This window comes from Diplotaxodon limnothrissa, linkage group LG3 (genome assembly GCF_057381915.1).
Source record: "Diplotaxodon limnothrissa isolate DT_005_m linkage group LG3, D_limnothrissa_male_GT1.1, whole genome shotgun sequence".
Classification (NCBI taxonomy): Eukaryota; Metazoa; Chordata; class Actinopteri; order Cichliformes; family Cichlidae; genus Diplotaxodon; species Diplotaxodon limnothrissa.
Window position 1 is genome coordinate 21411868 of NC_140598.1, and position 22762 is coordinate 21434629.

At 40.1% G+C, this 22762-nt stretch overlaps 1 protein-coding gene across 1 annotated transcript; it reads right to left on the reverse strand.

Moving 5' to 3' along the window:
• Positions 1-9014: 9014 nt before the first annotated feature.
• On the reverse strand, positions 9015-10412 carry LOC146634896 (nuclear factor 7, brain-like). Its single transcript, XM_085343287.1, has one exon. It carries the CDS (start codon positions 10398-10400, stop codon positions 9015-9017), a length of 1386 nt encoding a protein of 461 aa, XP_085199413.1. The 5' UTR covers positions 10401-10412.
• Between the last annotated feature and the right edge of the window lie 12350 nt (positions 10413-22762).

The following is a 22762-nucleotide window of genomic DNA, read 5'->3' on the forward strand; positions in this document are numbered from 1 at the left end:
TACCTGGGCCGTGGGCTCCAGAATGTTCTGAAGTCTTCTTCCTATTTGGCCTCATCGCCTTTTGAAGACCTTTATTAGTTTGTCAGATAGCACATCTATCTGCGAGAGTAATCTGGACTGCAGTGGCATGGTGGTAATGCGCTTAAACTCTGCATTTATCTAAAAAGAGAAGTGGTCACATAAAAATGCTGTCAAAATCTCAAATCTCACAAGGTTACATCCACACAAAGTTGTTATTTTCTGTCATATTACTATTTATTAGCTATGGGTCCCATGTTGCTGAGCAGTTCCATAGTTGCCCTTACTTCCATACCACCCAAAGCCTGTTTGCAACCACAGCAGTTGCCTCCTTCTGGCCATTTTGCAGTTCTGCCAAATGACCCAGAAACTACATCTATTATTGTCATATACACATCAAGGTCTTTCATTAATACTTAGTTAAATTAGTTAATTTGACCTTTCCAGAAAATTTACCTTACAGAATGTGAGATAACATATGCAAATCTTCACTAGTAAATAAAATAATGTTATTAAAACCTTAACTGTAACACCTCTACGTAACAGCGCTAGAGAATATTTAACTGTTTAACTAAAACATTTTAGGTACAACCAGTTAACTAAATGGACACAAGTTTGTTAGTCTGTATTCACTGAGAAAAAACAAGCGAATGTGACTGGGCACACACTGAAAAAAAGCTAATGCACATAATATTGTCCCGCAGCTTAAGCTAGCATTATCGTTAGTTAACTTAAGGAATGACTTGTTTTTTCCATTATGTTGCTCAACAGCAATTCATGAGAAAAACTTCCCCATATAATGGATGTTCTCTTCGTTTCCTCTCAAACATGTGGTTTTCAGTTTACCTCGACAAAGTAAAGCTCAGCACCAAACGTAAACGAAGCAAAGACAAAAAATGGCGGACCGCCACAGTGAATTTTCCCTCGCAGAACACACCCGGGGGGTGGGTTTCAACAGAAAACATAACTATTTTCTGTTATTTTGATATGACTGGTTTTAAAAGACTGAACATCCTTCTAAAACAAGTGAAAGGCGTGAGACTTAATTATGTTTAGACCAAAAATATAAATGATTCATGTTGGATATATTTACTGTATTTTTACTAATTTAACAACCTCATCATTGCATTAGTCGCTTTATGCTATAGCATTACGCTTACATTAGCTTGAAGCTCAAGGTCGTCATTTTATTTAATTTCTTTTTCTGGGCTTACAAACAGGACACACACCATTTAGATAACCGTTACACTGAATCTTGGGTCTGTGTTGAGTCTTCCAGCTGCTGACTACAGAAGCTAGATTGACCTTTCAGCATGTTTATAGCGGCTGTGGCTATGTGCTGGTAATGTTACCGTGTGTGAGCAGTCACATTGGCAGCAGACATGTTTCAACAAACTAGTCATATCCCGGCCCTACATTAGCTTGTTTAATGGTTAAGACACTGCAGGTACCACCACTTACTACAGACACCTCTGTTAATTTAGACTGAAAGAATATACAAACAATATTAACTCACATTATATATGTTAATTACTAATTTGCTTATCGCATAATTTCGGTTACCATTAGCTAACTGGAGCTAGCTAACATTGGCCTCTCATGGTTTTCGATAAACAGCCCACATACCTGTAAAATAACAACACCCCAGTAAAAGTCCACATATATAAACGGTCTACACTCTTTCTCACTGGTGTGTTAGCTTTAAAATCTTATTTACCTTCAAGTGTAAAACTCCAGATGGTAGTAGATTTTCCAAAGCGAGAGACAAAAATGGCGGACAGAGCAGCCGATTTTTCCTTTCCAGGGGGCGGAGCTTGAGGATAAAACACGACTAACTTGTTTCTTTTCAACATGATTTGTTCTAAAAGAATGAATATTCTTAAAGAATATGTGAAAATTAAAAGACAAAAATATGTTTAGATGTGAAATTTAAATTAGTCATGCTGGATATATGAAGTAATTCTATGCAAATTCAACAACCACCCTATTGCATTTTTTTCAGTGTATATGTAAATGTTTGATATCGTCAAGTTGGCGTTTTTGTAATTTTCAAAAAAGTAACAAGTGGACTTGTTAGATTTGTTCTATAAAACCTTTGGGGTTTTCTCAGGTTACTGAGTTTATACAGTCATTAAAGGGTTGGACAGTGGCACCAAAGTATTAAACTTTTATTTAACATTTAACTGTGATATATTGACCAACAAGCATTTTATAATGCTCATGTTTCAAGAGTTTTTTGGCAATAAAACAAAACATTGTTCTTGAAGTGTTGTCCCTCCTAAAACGAAATATAATGGTATTTTTGGCCATGTGACCATACCAATGCATCTTTAAAACCAGGAATTCAGTAAATGACGTGCCTTGATGCTTAAAGAAACATAAACAAGGTTACACAAAGATTATTCTGCTTCACCAACATGCAAATCATTAGGAAAATCAAGCAGAAGTAGATAAAAACAAAAAAGCAAATAAGCTCAGATGCGGTTCTTGGAACAGACGTAGTTGTTAGTAGAAACAAGTGGAGAAGGATTATGGAGTCTCTGCTTTCCGTTTGCCTTCATTATTCAGGGCGCTGGACAGTTTATTTGAAAACCTCAGGGATGGGAATGCTTTACGACTCTAAAGTCTAACCTCTGAATTTGGTTGAGAGAAGAGAGAGAATCAGTGAGTGTGATGCAGCCCTACAGAAAGCTGACATTTGGGCCGTTTTTTACCTTGTGTTTTGTTTCAAGGTTCAAGGTTCAAGGTTCTTTATTTGTCACATGCATAGTTATACAAGTATAACACACAGTGAAATGTAGCCTGACACGCTCCTCGACATGTGCAAAAATTGGGGGGGGGGGGGGGGGGGGGGGGTGTTGTTTTCTGGGTTTTTTTGCCCTGCTTGGGATTACCGTAATGACCCTAATGATACTGAAGGCTTTCAAAATTAGAGCACAGTCACTTCGAAAGCAAAAACCTCTGCTTTTGTTTTTTCTTTTCGGCTCCAAAATCCAAATATACAAGACAGGACAAGAGAAATGTAAAAGTCTTTTTTTTTCAAAGTTAAAAATCAAATGAATAAAACTAGAATGTTTAATGCTGAGCAAACCGATTTGGATAATGACTTTAATAGATGCGTATACTGTTTTTACCACTGAAAACCAGCAAGAAAGAACCGAGGTAGACTTTGGTCAGACCTACTGTGGATCATCATTAATAATTTTCCTGTAATACATGTAGAGTTACGTGTGTGCCCAAAAAAACACTATAAATACATCAATGCATTTAACAAGAACCACATTCAATATGCAATATAAGGAGTTTATTATAGTTGCCTGTCCAGTACATTCGAGGTGGCTGTAGCTCAGGAAGTTGGCGGTTTAATCGCTGGCTGCTCCGTCACTGACGCATCTTTCATAGCGTGAATGTTAGAAAACTTAATTATCATTGTCCTGTATTTTTATCAAACTTATTTTTTACAATGTGGTTTATAAGTGATTTATGTCATTAGCTTATAACTGAGACTAAGTTGAAGTTAAAAGACAAAAAATACAAAGAATAATAAATAAATATGTTCCATCCATCCGTTTGCTTCCTCTTATCCTCTTCAGGGTAGCAGAGGTCGCTGGAGCCTATCCCAGCTGTCACAGGGCGAAAGGCGTGGTACACCCTGGACAGGTCGCCAGTCTGTTCCTAACACACAGAGACAACCATTCGTACTCACATTCACTCCTACATTCACGCCTATGGGCAATGTAGATTGATCAATTAACGTATAAGTGCAAGTCTTTGGACTGTGGGAGGAAGCCGGAGTACCAGGGGAGACGGGGAGAACATGCAAAGTGTTTTCGTAGACAGTCAGTCATAAAGCGCTGTACACAGTGACACATGATACACAGTAATATGAGATTGAATGCAACCTGTCCTGTACAGATGTGTTCATGTGTTCTGATTAAATGGCGGATTTCTCCACATGCAAGACAAAGACATTCCTGCTTCTGTAACAATAAATTGAACCACATATTTGTTTTGAATTTGAAAATTTAATCTAACCTTTCTGTCGCGTTCAGGTGAAATAATTACAACTTAAATACTGTGTTTTACATCTAATTGTCTCAAGGCCTTATGATATCCTCCACACTATGCACTTAAACATATAAAAGTGATGATCACCTCTTTTTGAGTGTTTTAATCAACTGTCACGGGGTTTGGGCAGGTAAGGGCAGCAGAGTATGGAGCTGATAATCCACAGAAGCACAGAAATCCAGGGAAGAACTGTGAGTCATTTTCCCAGGAGATAACAGGCTTTTTATGGTAAAAAATATTTTGTACTTGTAAATCAAATGCGTTGTTGTGAACTTTTTTATCCTTGCAAACCAAAATATCTGAAAGTTTTATGTTTGTGCATCTATAGATAAAAAGAAGTTACATTTTGTTTCTCAAGGCCTGATTAAATATACAAAGAAAAACCCTACGTGCAAGGGCGTAGATTTGGTTTTGGAATTGGTGGGGACAGATGATTCAATCACCGAACCCTGCCCTGTTTCTTATTTTTTTCCTTTTTGTCTTTGCTTCTTGATTAAAAGAAAGGAGAAATATACTTGCCTACATATGCTATTCTACGTGCTTTTTTAAAATTTCAATTCATAGTTTTATATGTGAATTATATAATGTTAAATTACTATTAAACAAATGACTAAGTATTTTAGACTTTAGTTTACTTCAGCCATATTCCATATAAAAAGTGAGACGTGTCAATTCAGATTCTTTGTCAAATATACAATAATGAATCAATTTACATCAGCAGCCTAACACTTGTCATGATAATAAATACTAGTATAGTATATAGCACCAAATCATCAGTCAGTCACCTGTGACCTCGCCTCTTCACCTCTGTGCTACAACATGGCAGAGCTGCCTCTGTCACCTGATGAATAACAGTGAGACATTCCACATACATGCAGTCACACATGTGCTTCAAATACAGTCATGAACCAACAAGTCATCATCCAATTTCACCTGTGATCTTGTATCACCATTACTCTCTGAGCTTTGTGTTGGTTCTTCTGTCACCTGACAAATAGGACATACATGACCATAAGAATAAAATGAGTAGCTGCTTCAGTGTTTCTGTCAATTTGTGCAGATCGTGACTCATCAGTAATGTTTGTAGGGTGAATGCATTTTTAAAACTATTTGTGCAAACTGCACTACAAGGTGGATATTTGCAAAATCATGATTATACATGACTATGACCTATGAATATGTCAGTGCCATTAGGATGAAATTTCGGTGTCACCAACATTTAACATTAGACATATAATTTTAACAGCTTCTGTAAACTAATATCCTGGCTTACTCGAGGCTGCCGTTTTCTCTGACAGTTTCAATCAAAATTAGAAATGCTGCTCTGAGACTGAGAGAACTAATAGTGCTGCCTGTTGTGCAGTTAGTTTCCAAAACACGTTATTCATGGTTACATATAGTTTTAGACTGATGTGGGCCAAAGCCTAGCATAGCCTGTAACGTTATTGTGACGGACACATTTTATGAGTGAACTTGGCTTTAAGTGACTTACAGGTTTCTTTGAAAAATACTTTCTTATATCCAGGTTCTTCCTTTTTGCTGCCGTCCTCCTCTCCTCCTGGCAGGTCCTCGCAGCGCAGGCTTGCCGCTGCTAAAACTAAACAGAGCTCCCTGAAAGGCACAGCCAATCAGTGTTGCCAACTCCTCAGTAAGGAAAATCGCTATTGGCTGTCCTAAAAGTCGCTATTAGTTGCTAAATGATGTCACCGCCTAATTTGCATAATTGGTCATGCTAATATAATTGTAACCTACGTTGTTGGAGAGAGAATAACATCGTGGAAGAGACATAAAGTGAGTAAAAAACGTCCTAAATGCATTTAGAATTTATTTAGAACTACAAATTAAATTTATTTTAGCAATTATTGTTTTTTGTAATGTCACAATTCCAACCCTGCTACTTTATCCGGGCTTGGAACGGAAAAAGTGACCCGAAATAGGCACTCTGGTGGAGTTACTGTGTGTGTGTGTGTGTGTGTGTGTGTTTATAAGTAGTTTTAAACCTGATCCACAAAACAGCATAACAGTAAAAGAAGAACTGACTGCGTTACAGTCAGTGCGGGAGCAGCGGCTTCGCCCATGCGCGATTCATTTGCAGTTCGGACGCACAGGTGTGAACATCTTCTGCCCTGATAGCAGCGGGGGAGGACTATTCTCCGTCCGTGAGCGCTTTGGAAAGGGCGAGGTGCCCCCGGCAGCACCCGCTGCTTGTTCAGAGTAAAAGCGATACCCGCTTTCACGTCAAAAAGTCGTCATAAATAAGTCTCCAATAACACCAGAAAAAGTTGCCAGATTTGTCGCTAGTCGCTTTTTAGAAAAAAAAAATCGCTAAGGGGGTCTGAAAACTCGCTAAATATAGCGACAAAGTCGCTAAGTTGGCAACACTGCAGCCAATCACATTGGCCATATTTATCACATGACGTGACTCCAGTTGAGAATTTAACTATTTCTGCACCGCTGGGTGAATGAGACGTTGACAGGTCTTTTTTTTTTCTTGTTTTTCTTTACTCGAAGAGATCAAATTATTGGTGGGGACAATTCAATAATTGCTGGATATTGGTGGGGACATGACCCTTCCGTCCATGCCAAATCTACGCCCTTGCCTACGTGTAAAACTCCGCACTCAAGTTGCCTGGCTGTGTGTGAGTTTCAACTTTTTTTTTTACCCAATTTTTTCTTCCTTTCAGCTGATTTGTCATGTCAATCCCAAATGTAAAACTCCAAAAACAAGATGCAGGCACATCTAGTACACGCAGAGCTGCCACACAAAGAAACGACAGAGCATAGAGCGTAGCCAGCACTACAAATTTTGGATCCTCAGCTCTTAGTTAGCGGTGAGCGCAGTGCATGCTACGTCCACTGTGAAAGGGCCTTTATCCTGCGTAGTGTGACTCACAGCAATGGTCCCGGGTCAGTCCTGACTTTGTGCTAATCTAACCCTAAAGTAATAATGGTATTTCTATCCACTGATATACCACAACTTCAACAGCTAGCAAAAGTTAGGGACCTAGCTTGTACTAGCCTTATCTTTATATAAAGATCCTCTAGCTTCAAACTGTATTACCCTTCCAGGACCCGAAGCTCAGTAATGCACCCCTCCAACAGCCACACCCATATGTTCTCTGATTGGATTGTTAAATTTGTGTTGACATGACATTGACCAATCAGCTGAAAGGAAGAAAAAATTGGGTGAAAATTTGTACTTGTATGTTGAAATCCACACACAGCCAGCAAACTTGAGCCCAGAGCTTTACGTGTAGTTTTTTGCTTTGTATCTGTATCCAGACCTTAACAAAAAAAACCGTTTGTAAATATTTTTTACAAACACAAATTTTCATCTATAGATGCACAAACATAAAATTTTCAGATGTTTTGGTTTGCAAGGTTAAAAAACACAGTACACAAATACGCATTTGATTTACAAGTACAAAATACTTATGACCACAATTTGAGCCCATGAGTATGTGATCAGGACGATGCCACCTTGAAATGAAACCGAAAAAAAATATTGAAACCGAAAAAAAAATATTGTAACTGAAATAAATGTACTGAAAAATATGGTATTGAAACTGAAAAAAAATTGATAGTGAAAAAAAATTAATTGAAACTGTAATTTTATTGTTTTTGCTTACAATTGTTTTTCAGTTTCACTCCATTTTTTTTGGTTTCAAACCATTTTTCCTTTTCACTCTGCTGGCACTGTTTTGGCGTCTGGGCCGTGCTGGGGGGGGGGGGGGGATTCTGACCCGCATGTATTTGCATACATTATAGAGGCCACTAGTGCTGACCAGGCTGCCATCTTTCTCTTCTTCTTCAGTAAATTGGACTACCAGACAGGAGGACCTGAGGCCCCACCGCATTATTTTTGGTAAGTTAAATATGTTTGTAAGCTAATCCGTAATTGGCAGGCTGGAGTAGCCAGAGATCAAACCACCAACATTCGGACTTGAAGATGACCCGCTCTACCTTCTGAGCTCCAACCCCTTAACAATTTTATACAAACAAGTTTTTTGTTGTTCATTTAATAAATGTCTTGATTGGATCTTTAAGAAGTTATGAGCTTATTACTTACTACTACTGCTACATTGAAAGTGCTTTATAAAACTGTAATAATAATAATAATAACAATAATTTATTATTATTGTTATTATTATTATTATTATTATAAATTAGGATTTGTTCATACTAAATGAAACTGTGTTTCTTTAATCTGCAAAATTAGTGGCTGGAAGTCTAGATAAATGAAATAAATCGACAAACAGCAGCATTTTGTGGCTCTTCACACATGTTCATTATATTCTGATGATCCTGGATGGAGACAAACTACAGATAAGTGTGTTCAGCCCAACTAGTTTATCTCATTACAGCAGTTTGATGTTTCCCTTTGAATCCCCCTGAAGATCCTGACAGTGAAGCACGTACATAATACTCCAGCCTTTCAACTCTGAGCTTATTTAGTTCTATTAATACACTGAAATCTCATTTGTGTCATGAAGAAAGTCTTTAATCAAACAGAATTCAAAGATCAGAAACATTTCATATATGGAGTTAAACATGAATCATTGTTTCAACAACATATTTATTGTTGTCATAAACAGACAAGAAGACAACAACAAACTGCTCCTCCCATTCAACACATGTCAGTCCATATCCCAGCAAACTAAATCATCTCCATTTACACATCAAATAGAAACATGAATCACTTGTAATGATTAGAAACTTGATAGAATTTCAAATCTAGTTTGGGGAGTCATTCAGTGAGAAACAGTGAAATGATTTTCCATGTGAAAAGGTGGACAGCAGAAACAGAAAGAAACAGTGAAACTAAAAGAGAAACAAAGAGCTTTGGAACAACGAGGCAGCAGGAGGACAGCTGCAGTTTAACAGCTTCAACTCACTGACAGGAAACAACATTAGAAACATCATCATCCTCAACTCATCTGCTGCACTGACACTGACACCTTCAATGGACACACCTTCACTTTATCACCAGTGTTAATGTATGGAAACATCCTGTGAGTGAAAGTGTGTGTGAAGGTGTGTATGTGTGTGTTAGTATCAGGATCAGAGAACGACAGCTTTCCTCTGTTCCAGTCCAGATTCACTCTGATCCTCTGGAGCTTCTTCTCTACTGAGAGATCGGATTCTGCTGATGGTGAGTGTGCTGAGTATTTTCCTTTATTGAACCATATTACCCATAATCCAGGCTCTATGTGTCCCTTCCTCTTCACAGACTCTGCTAACACACCCAGTCCCCACCATGTACTGTCTCCAACATCAACATCCCAGCTGTGAGTCCCTGAGTTAAAGCCCTCAGAGCCCAGGACAGAGATGTAACAATCAATCCTCTCTGGATTATCAGGAAGCTGCTGCCTCTCTCCTCCTCGTCTCACACTGGTCAGATCTTCAGACAGGATGAGGTCTGGGTTTGCAGTGTTTGGGTCCAGAATGAGAGGAGTGTAGGAGACCACGTCCTTCATGTTGTTCCAGATGTTGAAGGTCAGGTTGCCCAGGTGTTTGGCCTGGTCTATCAGAGCTCCTGAGGGCAGCTGTGGATCATCCAGCAGGGGGCAGCGCTGGACTCTTTCCACTGCAGCCTTGTAGTTGTGCAGGAATGAGACGTCTTCAGCTCTCAGCTCCTCCTCTGTGGCTCTGACTGTGTCTGAAAGAGCTGCTATCTCTCTGCTCAGAGCCTCCATCTTCTCCTTCATCATCCCACTCTTCTGCTCCTCTTCCTCCCTCAGTGCAGCCAGCCTGGCCTCCTCTTCCTCTGCTAGAAACTGGTGAAGCTTCTTAAACTGCTCCTTAATCTGCCTCTCTGTGTGTCGGGCCTGGACCTTAATGTGTTCTGCTGTTTGATCAAACTTCACTTGAACTTCTTCACAAACCTTTAACTTCTTCTTTAAGGGCTCCAGAGTTTCCTGAAGTTCCTTCTTGTGTTGTTGTGCAGCTTCATCGATGGGTCTGAATCTGTGATTGGTGTGTTTTTCTGAGTCTCTGCAGACGACACACACTGGCTGCTGATGGTCCAGACAGAAGAGTTTGAGTTTCTCAGAGTGCAGACTGCAGAGAGCCTCTGAAGCTCTCTGATCTCTCTCCTGTAAGAACGACTCACACAGGTTCTTTAAAGCTCGGTTTAAAGGTGGATCATTCACTGATATTTCCTTACAAACTGGACACTCACATATCTGTTTTTTTCTCCACCATCTCTTCAGACAGTCTTTACAGAAGCTGTGGCTACATGACAGAAGAACAGGATCTCTGAAGACCTCCTGACAGACCGGACAGCAGAGATCCTCCTCTGATCTGGAAGCCATTGAGTCTGTGAGTGAAGCTGAAAACAGCAGACAGGAAGTACAGTCAGTCCTGGCTCCCCTCCCTCCTCTACCACCTTCACTGAAACTTCCTTTGAGTCGTGTTTTTGCTCAAACTCACATTCAGTGTGTGGAGCGTCAGCAGCTTGAAGCAGCAGTGTTGGAGTTTTCCACTTTTCTCTCCTGTAGCTGGACTCACTCAGAGGAAGCTGCTAGTTTGGTCTGAGCTCAGTCTGATCGTCTGTGCATCTCTCTTTACGGGGGAAGAAAAACAGCCTGTTTCCTGGTTCGTAGCATTTCAGTGACATAAAAGCCGGAACTTCATTCACTTCATTCACTTCATTCAGAGTGTGGCAGAGTGCAGACGTTTATTGCAGATCAGAAACGAAACCTTTTTTCAAGCGTAGAAAATAAAATGTGACTCCAAGGGCGTAGATTTGGTTTTGGCATTGGTGGGGACGGATGATTCAACCACCGAACCCTGCCCTGTTTTTTCCCCCCCTTTTGTCTTTGCTCTTGATAACAAAAGGAGAAATATACTTGCCTACATATGCTATTCTAAATGCTTTTAAACCATTTAAAATTACAATTCATAGTTTTATTTGTGAAATATATAATGTTAAATGACTGACTAAGTATTTTAGGCTTTAGTTTACTTCAGCCATATTCCATATAAATCAGGTATCATACAAAAATAAAAATAGCTCCAAATACAGTCATCACAATAAAAGAATATGACTTTAAGGACTTAACATCATTACTTCAGTTATACTACACCAACATCTGTTATAGTTTGGCACTAAGGGAACACTGAATGACCTGGTGGGTTTTGTCCATAAAACTACTCGTCTAAGATTACCACAAAGTAAAAGATCTCTCAGCAAAAGTATGCAACAGTTGCCCCGATCAAATCAGTGAGCTGGGACTTTTTATTCTTAACATGAACTACTGTTACAGCAACAGACATCAAACAACTCAATGTCCACTATGTGAAGCAGCCAAACACATGCCTGCTCCTCTCATTAACTGAGATAAACTGCTGGCATATTGGTTTTACATCTATACTGTCCAGTCTCTCCTGGTGGACATACAGCAGCATTGTTTAATCTCATTTGAGTCATTGTTGACCTTAGCCATGTTTTTAGTCTTCTGAGAGCACTGAAGCTTCTTTCAGCCTCAGTACATGCGTTTTATCCTCAGATTACAATTATTATTCTGTGCTTGATGTGCCTCACCTTTGGCCCACTCCACACTTGTTTGTTAGTTTGTTTGCTTGTTTTAATCAATTATAAATCATGCTTTTTATTTGTTTTTGTTTCTAATGTCTCTGTAAAGTATCGTGTTGTTGAATTGTGCTATACAAATAAACTTATCTTGCCTCCTCCATACCTGCTTCATGCCCTGGAGGACGGGGCTGTGGCCCCCCCACACCCTCTAGCAGATCATTACATGAAGGAGCCTTTTAAAAACAAGCGCGTCCATGCTCACAGGTGTACACACGGGTGATCACACCCACAAACTACACCCTTTTTGGCTCCTACCTCAAAGCACACTGTGTTTTGTTGATCTTATGTGCTGCACAATAATGTTTAATATTTAGTATTTACTGTTATAGTCACATAGATCATCGGGATGTTGTTTATTCTATTACTCTCGTTTTCTCTGCTTGTGTCACGGCCAGGCGGATCAGCTGCTCAGCCCTCTGTTTCTCTCTCTCTTCCTCTTCTCTCTCGCCGGGGCGGAACTCACTGTGGGCCCACACCCTCGGGAAATGAGACACCTGGGTCTCATTAAGGGGAGCAGCATTTACGCCAGGAGGTGACTGCTGTTCGTCGCTGGATCGTTGTCTACCACGCGTTAGTGAAGTCAAGCTACAGCAAGTTTAGTTAAGAGTGTTTTCCTCTGTGCGTCGTCCTTAACCCTGTCTCCCTGTCTACAGAGCTTCCTGGATTTTTCCCCGTGTGTTTCCCGTGTGGCAGTGTCGGAGTGTGAGCCTGTGATCGTGTGAGTGGATATTCTGAAGAACGCGTGCTTTCCCCTGGACTTCCTTGGAGACCCCTTCTCCCCCCACTCAGCTGTATATAACACCCCCCCCCCCCACACACACACACATTCTTGTATATACACCTGGTGACTTGTAAATAAACCCTTCTTGTGAGCATCAGAACTGGAGTCCTGCGCTTGTTTTCTTTTTTCTTTCTCAACAGGTGATCCAGGTGATTGATATATGTCTTTCTATGTCTCTTCTCCGCTGTTTTTTCCCCCTCTTCCTTTCTCCCTTTTCTTTTCCTGATTCAAGTCTGTCCCGTATTCAGCAAGTGAAAATAAAAATAAATAAAATAAACAATAAAAGGTGAATCAAATAGACCATTACGGCAAGGCTGGGATGGTCAATTTGGTAAAGTAAATCCGTTGGGCATCTTTCTTCGCCTTTAGACAATAATTCTGATGGCAAAAGAGCCAAACGGGACAGGCAGCAAACAAAAAGTATCCCTGGGTAAGTTGCTCATTGGAGTATGAATGTCTGAATGTAGTTAGGAGGCACTAGGTAGAGCAGAGACGAAAATACGACTCTAACCACCGAAGTGTGTCATAATAAGCAACATGCAGTGACACATGATACACAGGAATATGAGTGTGAATACAGCCTGTCATGTACAGATGTGCTCATGTGGTCTGGTTTAACAGCAGATTTCTCTACAAGTTCCTGCCTCTTTCACACAAGCAGTGGGCAAATATATATTTTTGGAATATTTCATCTTTAAAGTATGATGTGAGCCATGTGCTGATATCACTGCTTCTGTCCAATCATCAGTGCCCTTCGATCTCTGATGAATAGTAGGATGTTCTAGCTTTAAAGAGGGCTTTTTATAGAGCAACATTCTCTTTTTCCAGGCTAAATGAAGATCTTCTGCATTACTGAGACATCTTCAGCTTATGAATTATCTGCTTTAAGGTTCGTGAGTTATACCAGGGAGTGAAATTCCTATGATTTAAGGCGTTCTCCTTCAGAGGAGCCACAGTATCCAGTGCTGTACACAATGAAGATGAAACTGTCATGGTTCAGGGTCAACTGACTCAGTATTTTGAGTATAGTATAGTGTTGGGTCTTCAGTGTGTCAGCCTGTCATTCCCCCTGTGTTAAAGTCTCCCTCTCCTTTGTTTTTCCCAGTTACGTCTTTGTGTCTGTCTCCATTTTCTGTCCTCTTTGCGTTTCATTCCATGTTTTCCCAGCCCGTCACGTGTGATGGGAAATTCGACTTAGCCCTCACATTTAGATTTATGTGGTTAGAATTTCACTGTATGTTTTTTGTGTAACCTTTTCATGCTTAGATAAGGTATGTGTATGTGTCAGTATGACCTCGTGAAATAAAAAACAGCTTAGCTAGGCCTAACAATGTTTCACTTTGTTATCTGCTAACCGCTTTGCTCAGAAGGATGAAGCTCAGAGCCAGCGCCAGGTGCTGCCCTGGGAAAAGATAGTGGGAGTCTGTTCAGCAACAGCGGGGGTTGGACAAAAGACTGTTGTAACTGAAAGATACACAGAGTTTGTGCGATGTTATGAAAGGTGTGCTGCGATGCCCCAGGTCAGAGTGCTAATAACTTAGACCTGTGTTGTTTTGATGTGTGTATCCCTTTTCCTGCGCACAGTAATAAATAGCTTGACCACAGCTCTCTCTGTGTTGCAGACTATTTATAAAAATTCCACAACATATGTCTCTCTCCGTTTCTCTCTCGTGTCCTCACTCCCTCTTGTGTCTGCCTTTTCTCAACCCCTGTGTCAAGCTCCTGTTGTCACAGTCCAGGTTTCACCATGTTCCTGTTTTATTTTGACAGTCTTGTGTTTCTTGTGCAGTGTGTTTAGTTTTACTTCCCCTGTGGCGTTTTGTTCATTTGTCTCAGCTGTGTTTCTACTTCCATCATCACACTCGTATCTGTTTATTGTGTAAACTGTCATTCATTCGTCATCAGGTATTACATACAGAATTTCCCAGAGGAACCCACCCGAGGGATTTATAAAGTCACTATCAGCAATCTGCAAACATACAGACACACAGAAAATATTCAAGAGAAATTTGTGAGGCCTCAGGCATCCAGTTTTACTCTGAGACAATGTTCAAGCCTTCATGTCTGAGCAGGAACATTGGGATTTGACCTTTTACTGTCATTGATAAAAAGTTATATATTAAACACAATTGTAGTACAAAGCATAACTGCAACATGCGTATAAAATACTTCCCAGCACCAGTTTAACTAAACATGTATAAGTTTCTCTGGAGTTTTCAGTCAGCTGTCTTCTCTCAACCTTCCTGTTTCCACTACAGCTGCTCTTTTTTAGATTGTAGAAATCACATTCAGGCCTTTTACATTTGAAAACCTCTGATTTTAACATAAACCTCAACCTTACAGAGCGAGAAAAAAGGAAACAAAAAACCTGAGCATCAAAAATATTTATGGTCATGGATCTGGAACAATGTTACATGATTTATTACTCAGTGTAAAAATCCACAAAGTACTTATTCACTTAATAATAGAAAAATAGTCCCTATTTTCATGAGTTCACTCCAGCCAAGCTAATGAAACAAACCAAATTGTCAGTGTGGGCAAGATGTAAATGTTCCATCCATTCGCTTCCGCTTATCCTTTTCAGGGTCGCGGGGGGCGCTGGAGCCTATCCCAGCTGTCATAGGGCGAGAGGCGGGGTACACCCTGGACAGGTCGCCAGTCTGTCGCAGGGCCAACACACAGGGACAGACAACCATTCGCACTCACATTCACTCGCACATTCAAACCTAGTGGCAATTTGGATTATCCAATTAACCTATCCCCACAAGTAAATGTTCTATAGTGAAATTATTGAATAAGAAAAGGAGCCGCACAAGGCAATAAAACCCTCTGCATATTTCCATAATTTTTTAAATATGTATCTCTTGTTTTATATTACTTTCTGTATACCTGCCTACATCGATGCATCGTTTTCAATCAAATAGCTGTTTTATTACTTGAAATAAAAGAAGCTGAACACGTAAAAACCCTTTAAATTATAACTAGAAGAAAGCTGAAAGCTACAAACACAAAAGTAGACAAACATGTTAACACAGGAGAAAATACAAGTCAAAAACTAAGATCTCACCAGTAACTATGGTAACACCAGCACAAGCTTTACCCATCACCTGCTCTGCTTACTACAGTTAGGTCTCTGTGACTCTGTCTGCTCCTACAAAGTGGCAGTCAAGTTAAAATGACAGATACGAGGACATCCAGCATGCTTTGAAACTGCACTCCATTGAAAGCGATGAACCAAATTTCTATCAGATAAGGTTTGGGACTGTTATGGTCTCATTCATGGCTGTTACAGTTATTAAACAGTAGAAGTAGAAACAGGACATAAACACTACAATGTTTTGCTGTCCCCCCTGACCTCCTCAAGCAGATCTCTGGCTCTCCTCACTTTCTTCTCCATCATTTGTGTAAGTCAGCAGAGGTTGCTGTCAGATGAAACAGAACTATGGATCAATAAACTGCACACAGACAAAGCCTGTGCAGTGACGTCCACAGAAGGACAGTGTCTAAAGTGTTGAAAGAGACGCTGCAAAACAAAACAAGAGACTAGAGCCTATCAGGAAAACTAGTGAGTGGACCTCTGATTAAAGAATTTCTACCAAACTACAACTGCAGCTGAACAAATGAGCTGTTGGTGGAACTTTACACTCTGAAATATTGAAAGATTTAAAGGATGAGACAGCTCAGCACAGCATGTTATTAACTTCACACATGAAGTGGTTCAGTCCAGTCAGACTTCAGTTTTGCAGTCACCGTCCACATCCTGCTTCTTCGACTGGTCGTCACGGTAACTCTGGACTTTCCTCCAACGAATCCTGAAGTCTGTCAGTCCTTCTGACAGCATGAGGCCTGACAGCTGGACAAAATGTGCAGATGATGAAAAACATGAAGCATAGTTTGAACTTGTGTCAAGTTTGTGTTGGTGACTGAACTGCTGACCTGCTGTGAAACCTGCTGCTGGATCTCTGTGCTGTGCATGTCTGCCTCTGACTGAAGCTTCATTTTCACCACTGTTTGCTTTGTCACTGCTAAAAATGATCCACATATAACAACACAAACATTAGTGTTTTACATGATGACAGGATCTTACAGTGTTTGCATTCTGGACCTCACCTGTGAAACAGAAAAAACGGACTCTGTAGTTACAGCCACCATCATACCATTTTCCAGATAATACATACATTGATACACAGTACTCATTGGGATTGAGGTTATTAGGCTCAGAAGACATCCAGTTAGTGAATGTGGAGGTTGTGTTGTCAGACCAGGAGGCCCAGGGATCCCTGTAGAGACCAATCCACACATACTGAACCCCTGATTCCATTCAAAGTGAGCGTGATGTTGGATTTCTCCTCTTTGCTTCTTATACTGGTCAGGTCTGTGTGGTATGTCCTGCAGTACAACTGAGCCGCTGACCAGGAGCGGCTCTCCTTCACTAAGATGTAACTTGAACTGCTGGCTGTGAAATATTGAAAAGAGATTTTTTCTTTTAAATAGGTAAATTATGACTCACATAAAACTGTAACAACTATGGCAACAAATCTTTTTCCTACCATTGTAACACAGGAAAGGGTAAGAATCTCCACAGGGTCTATCATCCATCTGTGTTTGTCCCTGAAGAGCCACACAGTATTCCTTTGCATTTGCACAGGTTGGTTGACCGTTAGCCCAGATCAAAAATTCATGTGTACTGCCAACATAAAAAAGTTTTCCCTCCATGGACCACTTCCAGCTGTAACGTTCATTATAGAGCCCTGTCCAAGCCCAGTCAATATTTTGTGCCATTGTCACAAGCAGTTGGTTGATGTTGCTGTTGTAGATGGTGACCAAGTCAGTGAAGTGTTCTCTGCAGTAACTCTGAGCTTCAGTCCAGGTCTTCAGCTGGTTCACAAAGTGGTATTCTCTGGAGTGGGGAGGAAGAGTGGAAAGTCCTCCTGAGAGAAATGAAAAGATTTTATTGTGGAAACTGGGCTGTTAGACAAACCACTGAAAAAGACTGAAAAGACAATATAAATAGTCATACTTAATGGAGGTTTATCAGAGGCAGAAAGTAAAAAGCAAAAATAATTTGTTATAGTACTTACCTAGATTATTGATATATTTTACTTTCTTATCTTGCATTTTTACATAGATTTCTGTCCTTTTAGTTTATATAATATTTAGTTTATCACGTTTCTCCGTTCAACACATTTGATTGAAGTTTGTTTTTCATATCACTGCATAAAAGAAGGTCCTGCTGGTGAATGAGCTATATTTTTATATTTTTAATTCTATTTCTTTTTCTCTTCTCTGTACTCAAAATTAAGAAACCATTACAACTTTTTTGGAACGTCACCTTATTTTGTTTATTAAAACTATATATATATATAAATAAAAAAAAACACCCAGCACGCGGTTTATCCTTCAAGCTCTGGGAGCTTGAGGGTCCTGTGCAGTATCTTAGCTGTTCCCAGGACTGCACTCTTCTGGACAGAGATCTTCGATGCTGTTCCCGGGATCTGCTGGAGCCACTCGCCTAGCTTGGGAGTCACCGCACCTAGTGCTCCTACATATTATATTATATTATAGCTGTAGATTACAGCTCAGCATTCAATACCATCGTTCCCTCGAAGCTGGACAGGAAACTGCAGGATCTAGGACTGAGCAGCTCCCTCTGCAGCTGGATCCTGTCTGACAGACGCCAGGTGGTCAGACTGAGCAGCATCACCTCATCCCCCATCACACTGAACACTGGTGCTCCACAGGGGTGTGTACTGAGCCCTCTCCTGTACGCACTCTACACCTACGACTGCACAGCCACTAACAACTCCAACATCATTGTGAAGTTTGCGGACGACACTACAGTGGTGGGTCTTATCACCAACGGTGATGAGACGGCTTACAGGGAGGAGGTCAGCGCCCTGACCCACTGGTGTCAAGACAACCATCTCACCCTCAACGTCGCAAAGACAAAGGAGTTGATAGTGGACTTCCGGAGGTGCAGAGAAGCACACACCCCCATCACCATCAACGGCGCTGCTGTGGAGAGAGTGAGCAGCTTCCGGTTCCTTGGAGTACATCTGGCTGAGGATCTTACGTGGTCAGTACACATAAACAAAACAGTGAAGAAGGCACAGCAGCGCCTCTTCTTTCTCAGGAGACTGAAAAGATTCGGCATGAGCCCCCGCATCCTCAGGACCTTCTATCACTGTGCCATTGAGAGCATCCTCACTGGATGCATCACCACCTGGTATGGCAACAGCACCGCCTATCACTGCAAAGCTCTCCAGCGAGTAGTGCGGTGCTCTGAACGGATAATTGGAGGTGAGCTTCCCTCCCTCCAAGACATCTACAGGAAGCGGTGCCTGAGGAAAGCGGGGAGGATCATCAAGGACTCCAGTCACCCCAGCCATAAACTGTTCAGACTACTTCCATCAGGAAGGAGGTTCTGCAGCATCCGGTCCCGTACCAGCAGACTGAGAGACAGCTTCTTCCACCAGGCCATCAGACTGCTGAACACGTCATAGACACCTCAGCTTCACTACTGGAACTTCAACATTATGCACTCCATACTGTACAGTAATGCCACTGTTTTGCACATGACTCAACTCTGTATATTTTATATATTTATTATTGTTTACTCTATTTAATTTGTAAAATATGTGTACACACACACACACACACACACACACACACACACACACACACACACACACACACACACACACACACACACACACACACGTAGGAAAATATTTAGTATACACATCCAGAAATGCATATACTATTATATATTGTACATATATTTATTAGTTTCAGATGTAGCCATTCTTATATTTTGCTTGTTTACATTATTGTATTTTGCACAACTCTGTTGCTTGTGAAGCTCACACACAAGAATTTCACTCGCATGTGCTGCACCAATGTACCTGCACATGTGATGTGACAATAAAAGTGATTTGATTTGATTTGATTTGATATATATATATATATATATATATATAGTTTTAATTGGTGATGTACAGAGATTTTGCAGAAGGAACTTTACAACATTACAACATATATGGGGACAGAGATCAAATAGCCATATACATTGTTGGTCAACATATCCAACAGAATTTCAATTTCTCAAAACTGTAGTAAAATGTAAGTAATAGTTCCCAGTTGTTGTAATCTTTGTTAATTGCACAAAACTCAAAGATCTAGACATTAATGCTCAAAAAACATCTCACACAACATATCAATATTAACGCAAACGATTGCCTCAGTTGCACTGAGTACTACTAAATTTAACAGCTTAATTACATTTAATCAGTCTCGAAACTTCGACTTATTAACTCAAAATTTTGAGAAAATAACTTAAAATTTGAAGTTAGCGCTGCCCAATCAGTAATCTATGTGAATGAAATAATTTCCTTGTTACCCGGAAACTGAAGCCCTCAGCTACAAATGCTACAGCTAAGCTACCAGTATTAGATCCAGTCATGAATGCACAGATTGCCGAGTATTTTCAGCATGGCTTCACAAATGATGAAATCTTTGTGTTATTAGCTGAATCACATGGTGTTACTATCAGCAAACGTACTCGCAAAAGAGCCAATTTGTTGCAATCCGGTTTTGAGTGCCCATTCCTCTGTGCCATATGCTTCTGGGTAACAGGAGAGTGACTTCATTCGTAAATTACTGATTGGCAGAGCTAACTCAAAATTTCAAAATCTCGAGTTATGTTTCTCGAAATTTCGAGAAAATAACTCCAAATTTCGAGTTATGGATACTTGTTTTTAAATTTATTTTTAGTGCCGGAAATGGGCTTCCATAAACAACACTGCACTGTTAATATTAAAAAAATATTAAAATATACCATTTTTTAAATTAATGTCAAATGCCAAAACGATATGTAGTGCTGCATATCTGAATAGTAGATTTGACTAAGAACACTATTAAAACTCTAATATGTACATATACTATACCACTGTTATGGGTTTCTTATTTTAATATTTGCAATACTTGCTTGGTTAACATTCATATTCAAAACAATAACAATGAGAAGTTTCTTGTAGTCCAATTTTTGCAACAACAAAAAAATTAAACTGAGTATTGTGCTCTGATACACTGATCCAGACTCGAGTTTTTAAGTTCGTGAACAGGATCCAGGCTACTTTACTCTGAATGAATACAGTGTCATTCAACCCCTTGGTCATAATTGTAGTAATATATGTAGTGTATAGATCCAAAGACCATTCATATTTATATTATCTCTTTACAAAAAACATCTCCGATTACCTTGCAGCAGTGGTTCTCAAACTGTGGTACACGTAGTACTGGTGGTACTTAGGCTCTCTCTAGTGGTACACGGGGAAATCTTTGATCAGTTTTTTAAGATTTAACAATATACCATTGTGGAGCTATGCAAAGATGACACGAGAGGTTCTTCTGGGAGCTGGAGTTTACCAGAAAATATTTCCCCAAGCTCGGGTGCTCTATGAAGAGTAGCCTTTCCTTACCGCAAGTGGTCACGGCTGCTACAGAGCACTGGTGGGCTCATTTCCCTGGACCTTAAAACTGCAAGGCGGCAGACAACGCTGTGCAACGGTGCCAAAATGCTGATGGTAAATAAAAAGAGCCCTTTACCGCAGTGCTGTGATCCCAGCCACTATCCATAAGTTGGAGGCCCCTGGGATAATCAGTGGGGTCACGGAGGGTTATCACATTGGTGCTCATTGTGAAAAGTTTAGTGGACAGTGGATCCAGCGAGGCCACCACACGATGTAATATGTGTCATCAGCTGAAATGCCACGAAGAGCAAACTGAGCTTTGATGTCCCCAAACCACGAAGGAGGGTCATGAAGCCAACAATCTTGGAGCTTAACCACCACAGCAAAAATTACAACGTACAGCTTTGCTATCACTTCCGACATAAATGAAGACAGAGAACTAAACAGCAGTGGTGTTTGTAGGGTTACTGAAGTTGGGCTAGTTGGTATATAATGTTGTGCTTTTTTTAGGGTCTTGTTCAGATTAAAGAGAACAAGATAAAAGGCATTAAAACATGTTAAAAACACAACAGCCTTAATAAACTTAGTAGTTTGGAACTGGAAGCAGGATTCAGAAGGTTTAATCACGTCATCACTTAAAGATCGGATATCCCACCTGCTGTGAATATTTTAATGCGGTACACTTTTTATGATTATCACTTGTCACATCTTCTTTATGGCAGTTAAAATAGATAACATTCATATAAGATATGAAATTGTCTCATGTAAACTGTATATGGTGTTAAATAGACATATACTACTGTACTTTAATGTCAGTCATAAGGGTGGTACTTCAAGAGCCATATATTTTATGAGGTGGTACTCATTGTGAAAAGTCTGAGAACCGCTGCCTTCAAGTACTGACAATTAAGGAAATAAAAAAGATAATGCAATACCTAAAAGTAACATTTAGCTAACAGTTATCTTGCTATGCTAACACAGTTAGCAGAAGGAACGGAGGGACATTGGCACTGTCCTCATTTACCAACAAGCAGAAGAGTAAAACCCAACTCTGCATCTTCAACCATAACTTTTTAGTCAGGACTAAGGAAAAAACATGCGGTAAGTAGCTCTGACCAACATATGTAGCCTTAATGTTGTTCACCTTCGCTATAGACACTCACAGTTCACAAGGACTACACGGTGAGCTAGTTCAACCTACTGACATAAGAGGTATGTGAAGTTTGGTGTAGCTTTGTATTATTAGTTCTGAACCCTACTTCGTCAATGTCCAGGATAAGCATTGTATCAATTATAGAGGGAAATCAGTCAGCTAACTTAGTGAAGGTGCTTTTTTTGTAATCAATTTAAAAAAAAAAATGCTTATGCAATGTTGAAAAGAGAAAAAAAAAGTACTTGTTAAACTTTTGCATAATGTTAGTGCAAGAACCTGCATGTCCTTATATTTAAAATCCTTACTTTCACACACCATACTGCCTTTACCTCTCTATTAAAATACACCTTCCCCTATCCTCCTCCTTTGTCCAAGCCCGGCAACTTGTAACGGTACGAAGCTTATCAACAGCACTGGTGTTGGCAAGTGTTAACTCAGGGCACTAGCAATCCAGTACGCAAATTTAATTCTTATCCACATATTTGATTTGGCAGTGATTTGATGTCAGGTGCCATCCCTGAAGCAAGTCTTCCCATTTTATCTGGGACCGGAACAAGGAATACACTGGCTTGTTGTTAATAACAGTAATAATAACAATGAGGAGGGAAAGAAGTGAAGGTCATCGTAGTTTAAGGAGCTTGGAAAGAAAAGTGTCTGGACTTCTTTAAGTTACT

What these genes read in the sequence shown, in the direction of transcription:
- LOC146634896 (XM_085343287.1), bottom strand. Translation starts at nt 10,400, where the DNA reads ATGGCTTCCAGATCAGAGGAGGATCTCTGCTGTCCGGTCTGTCAGGAG.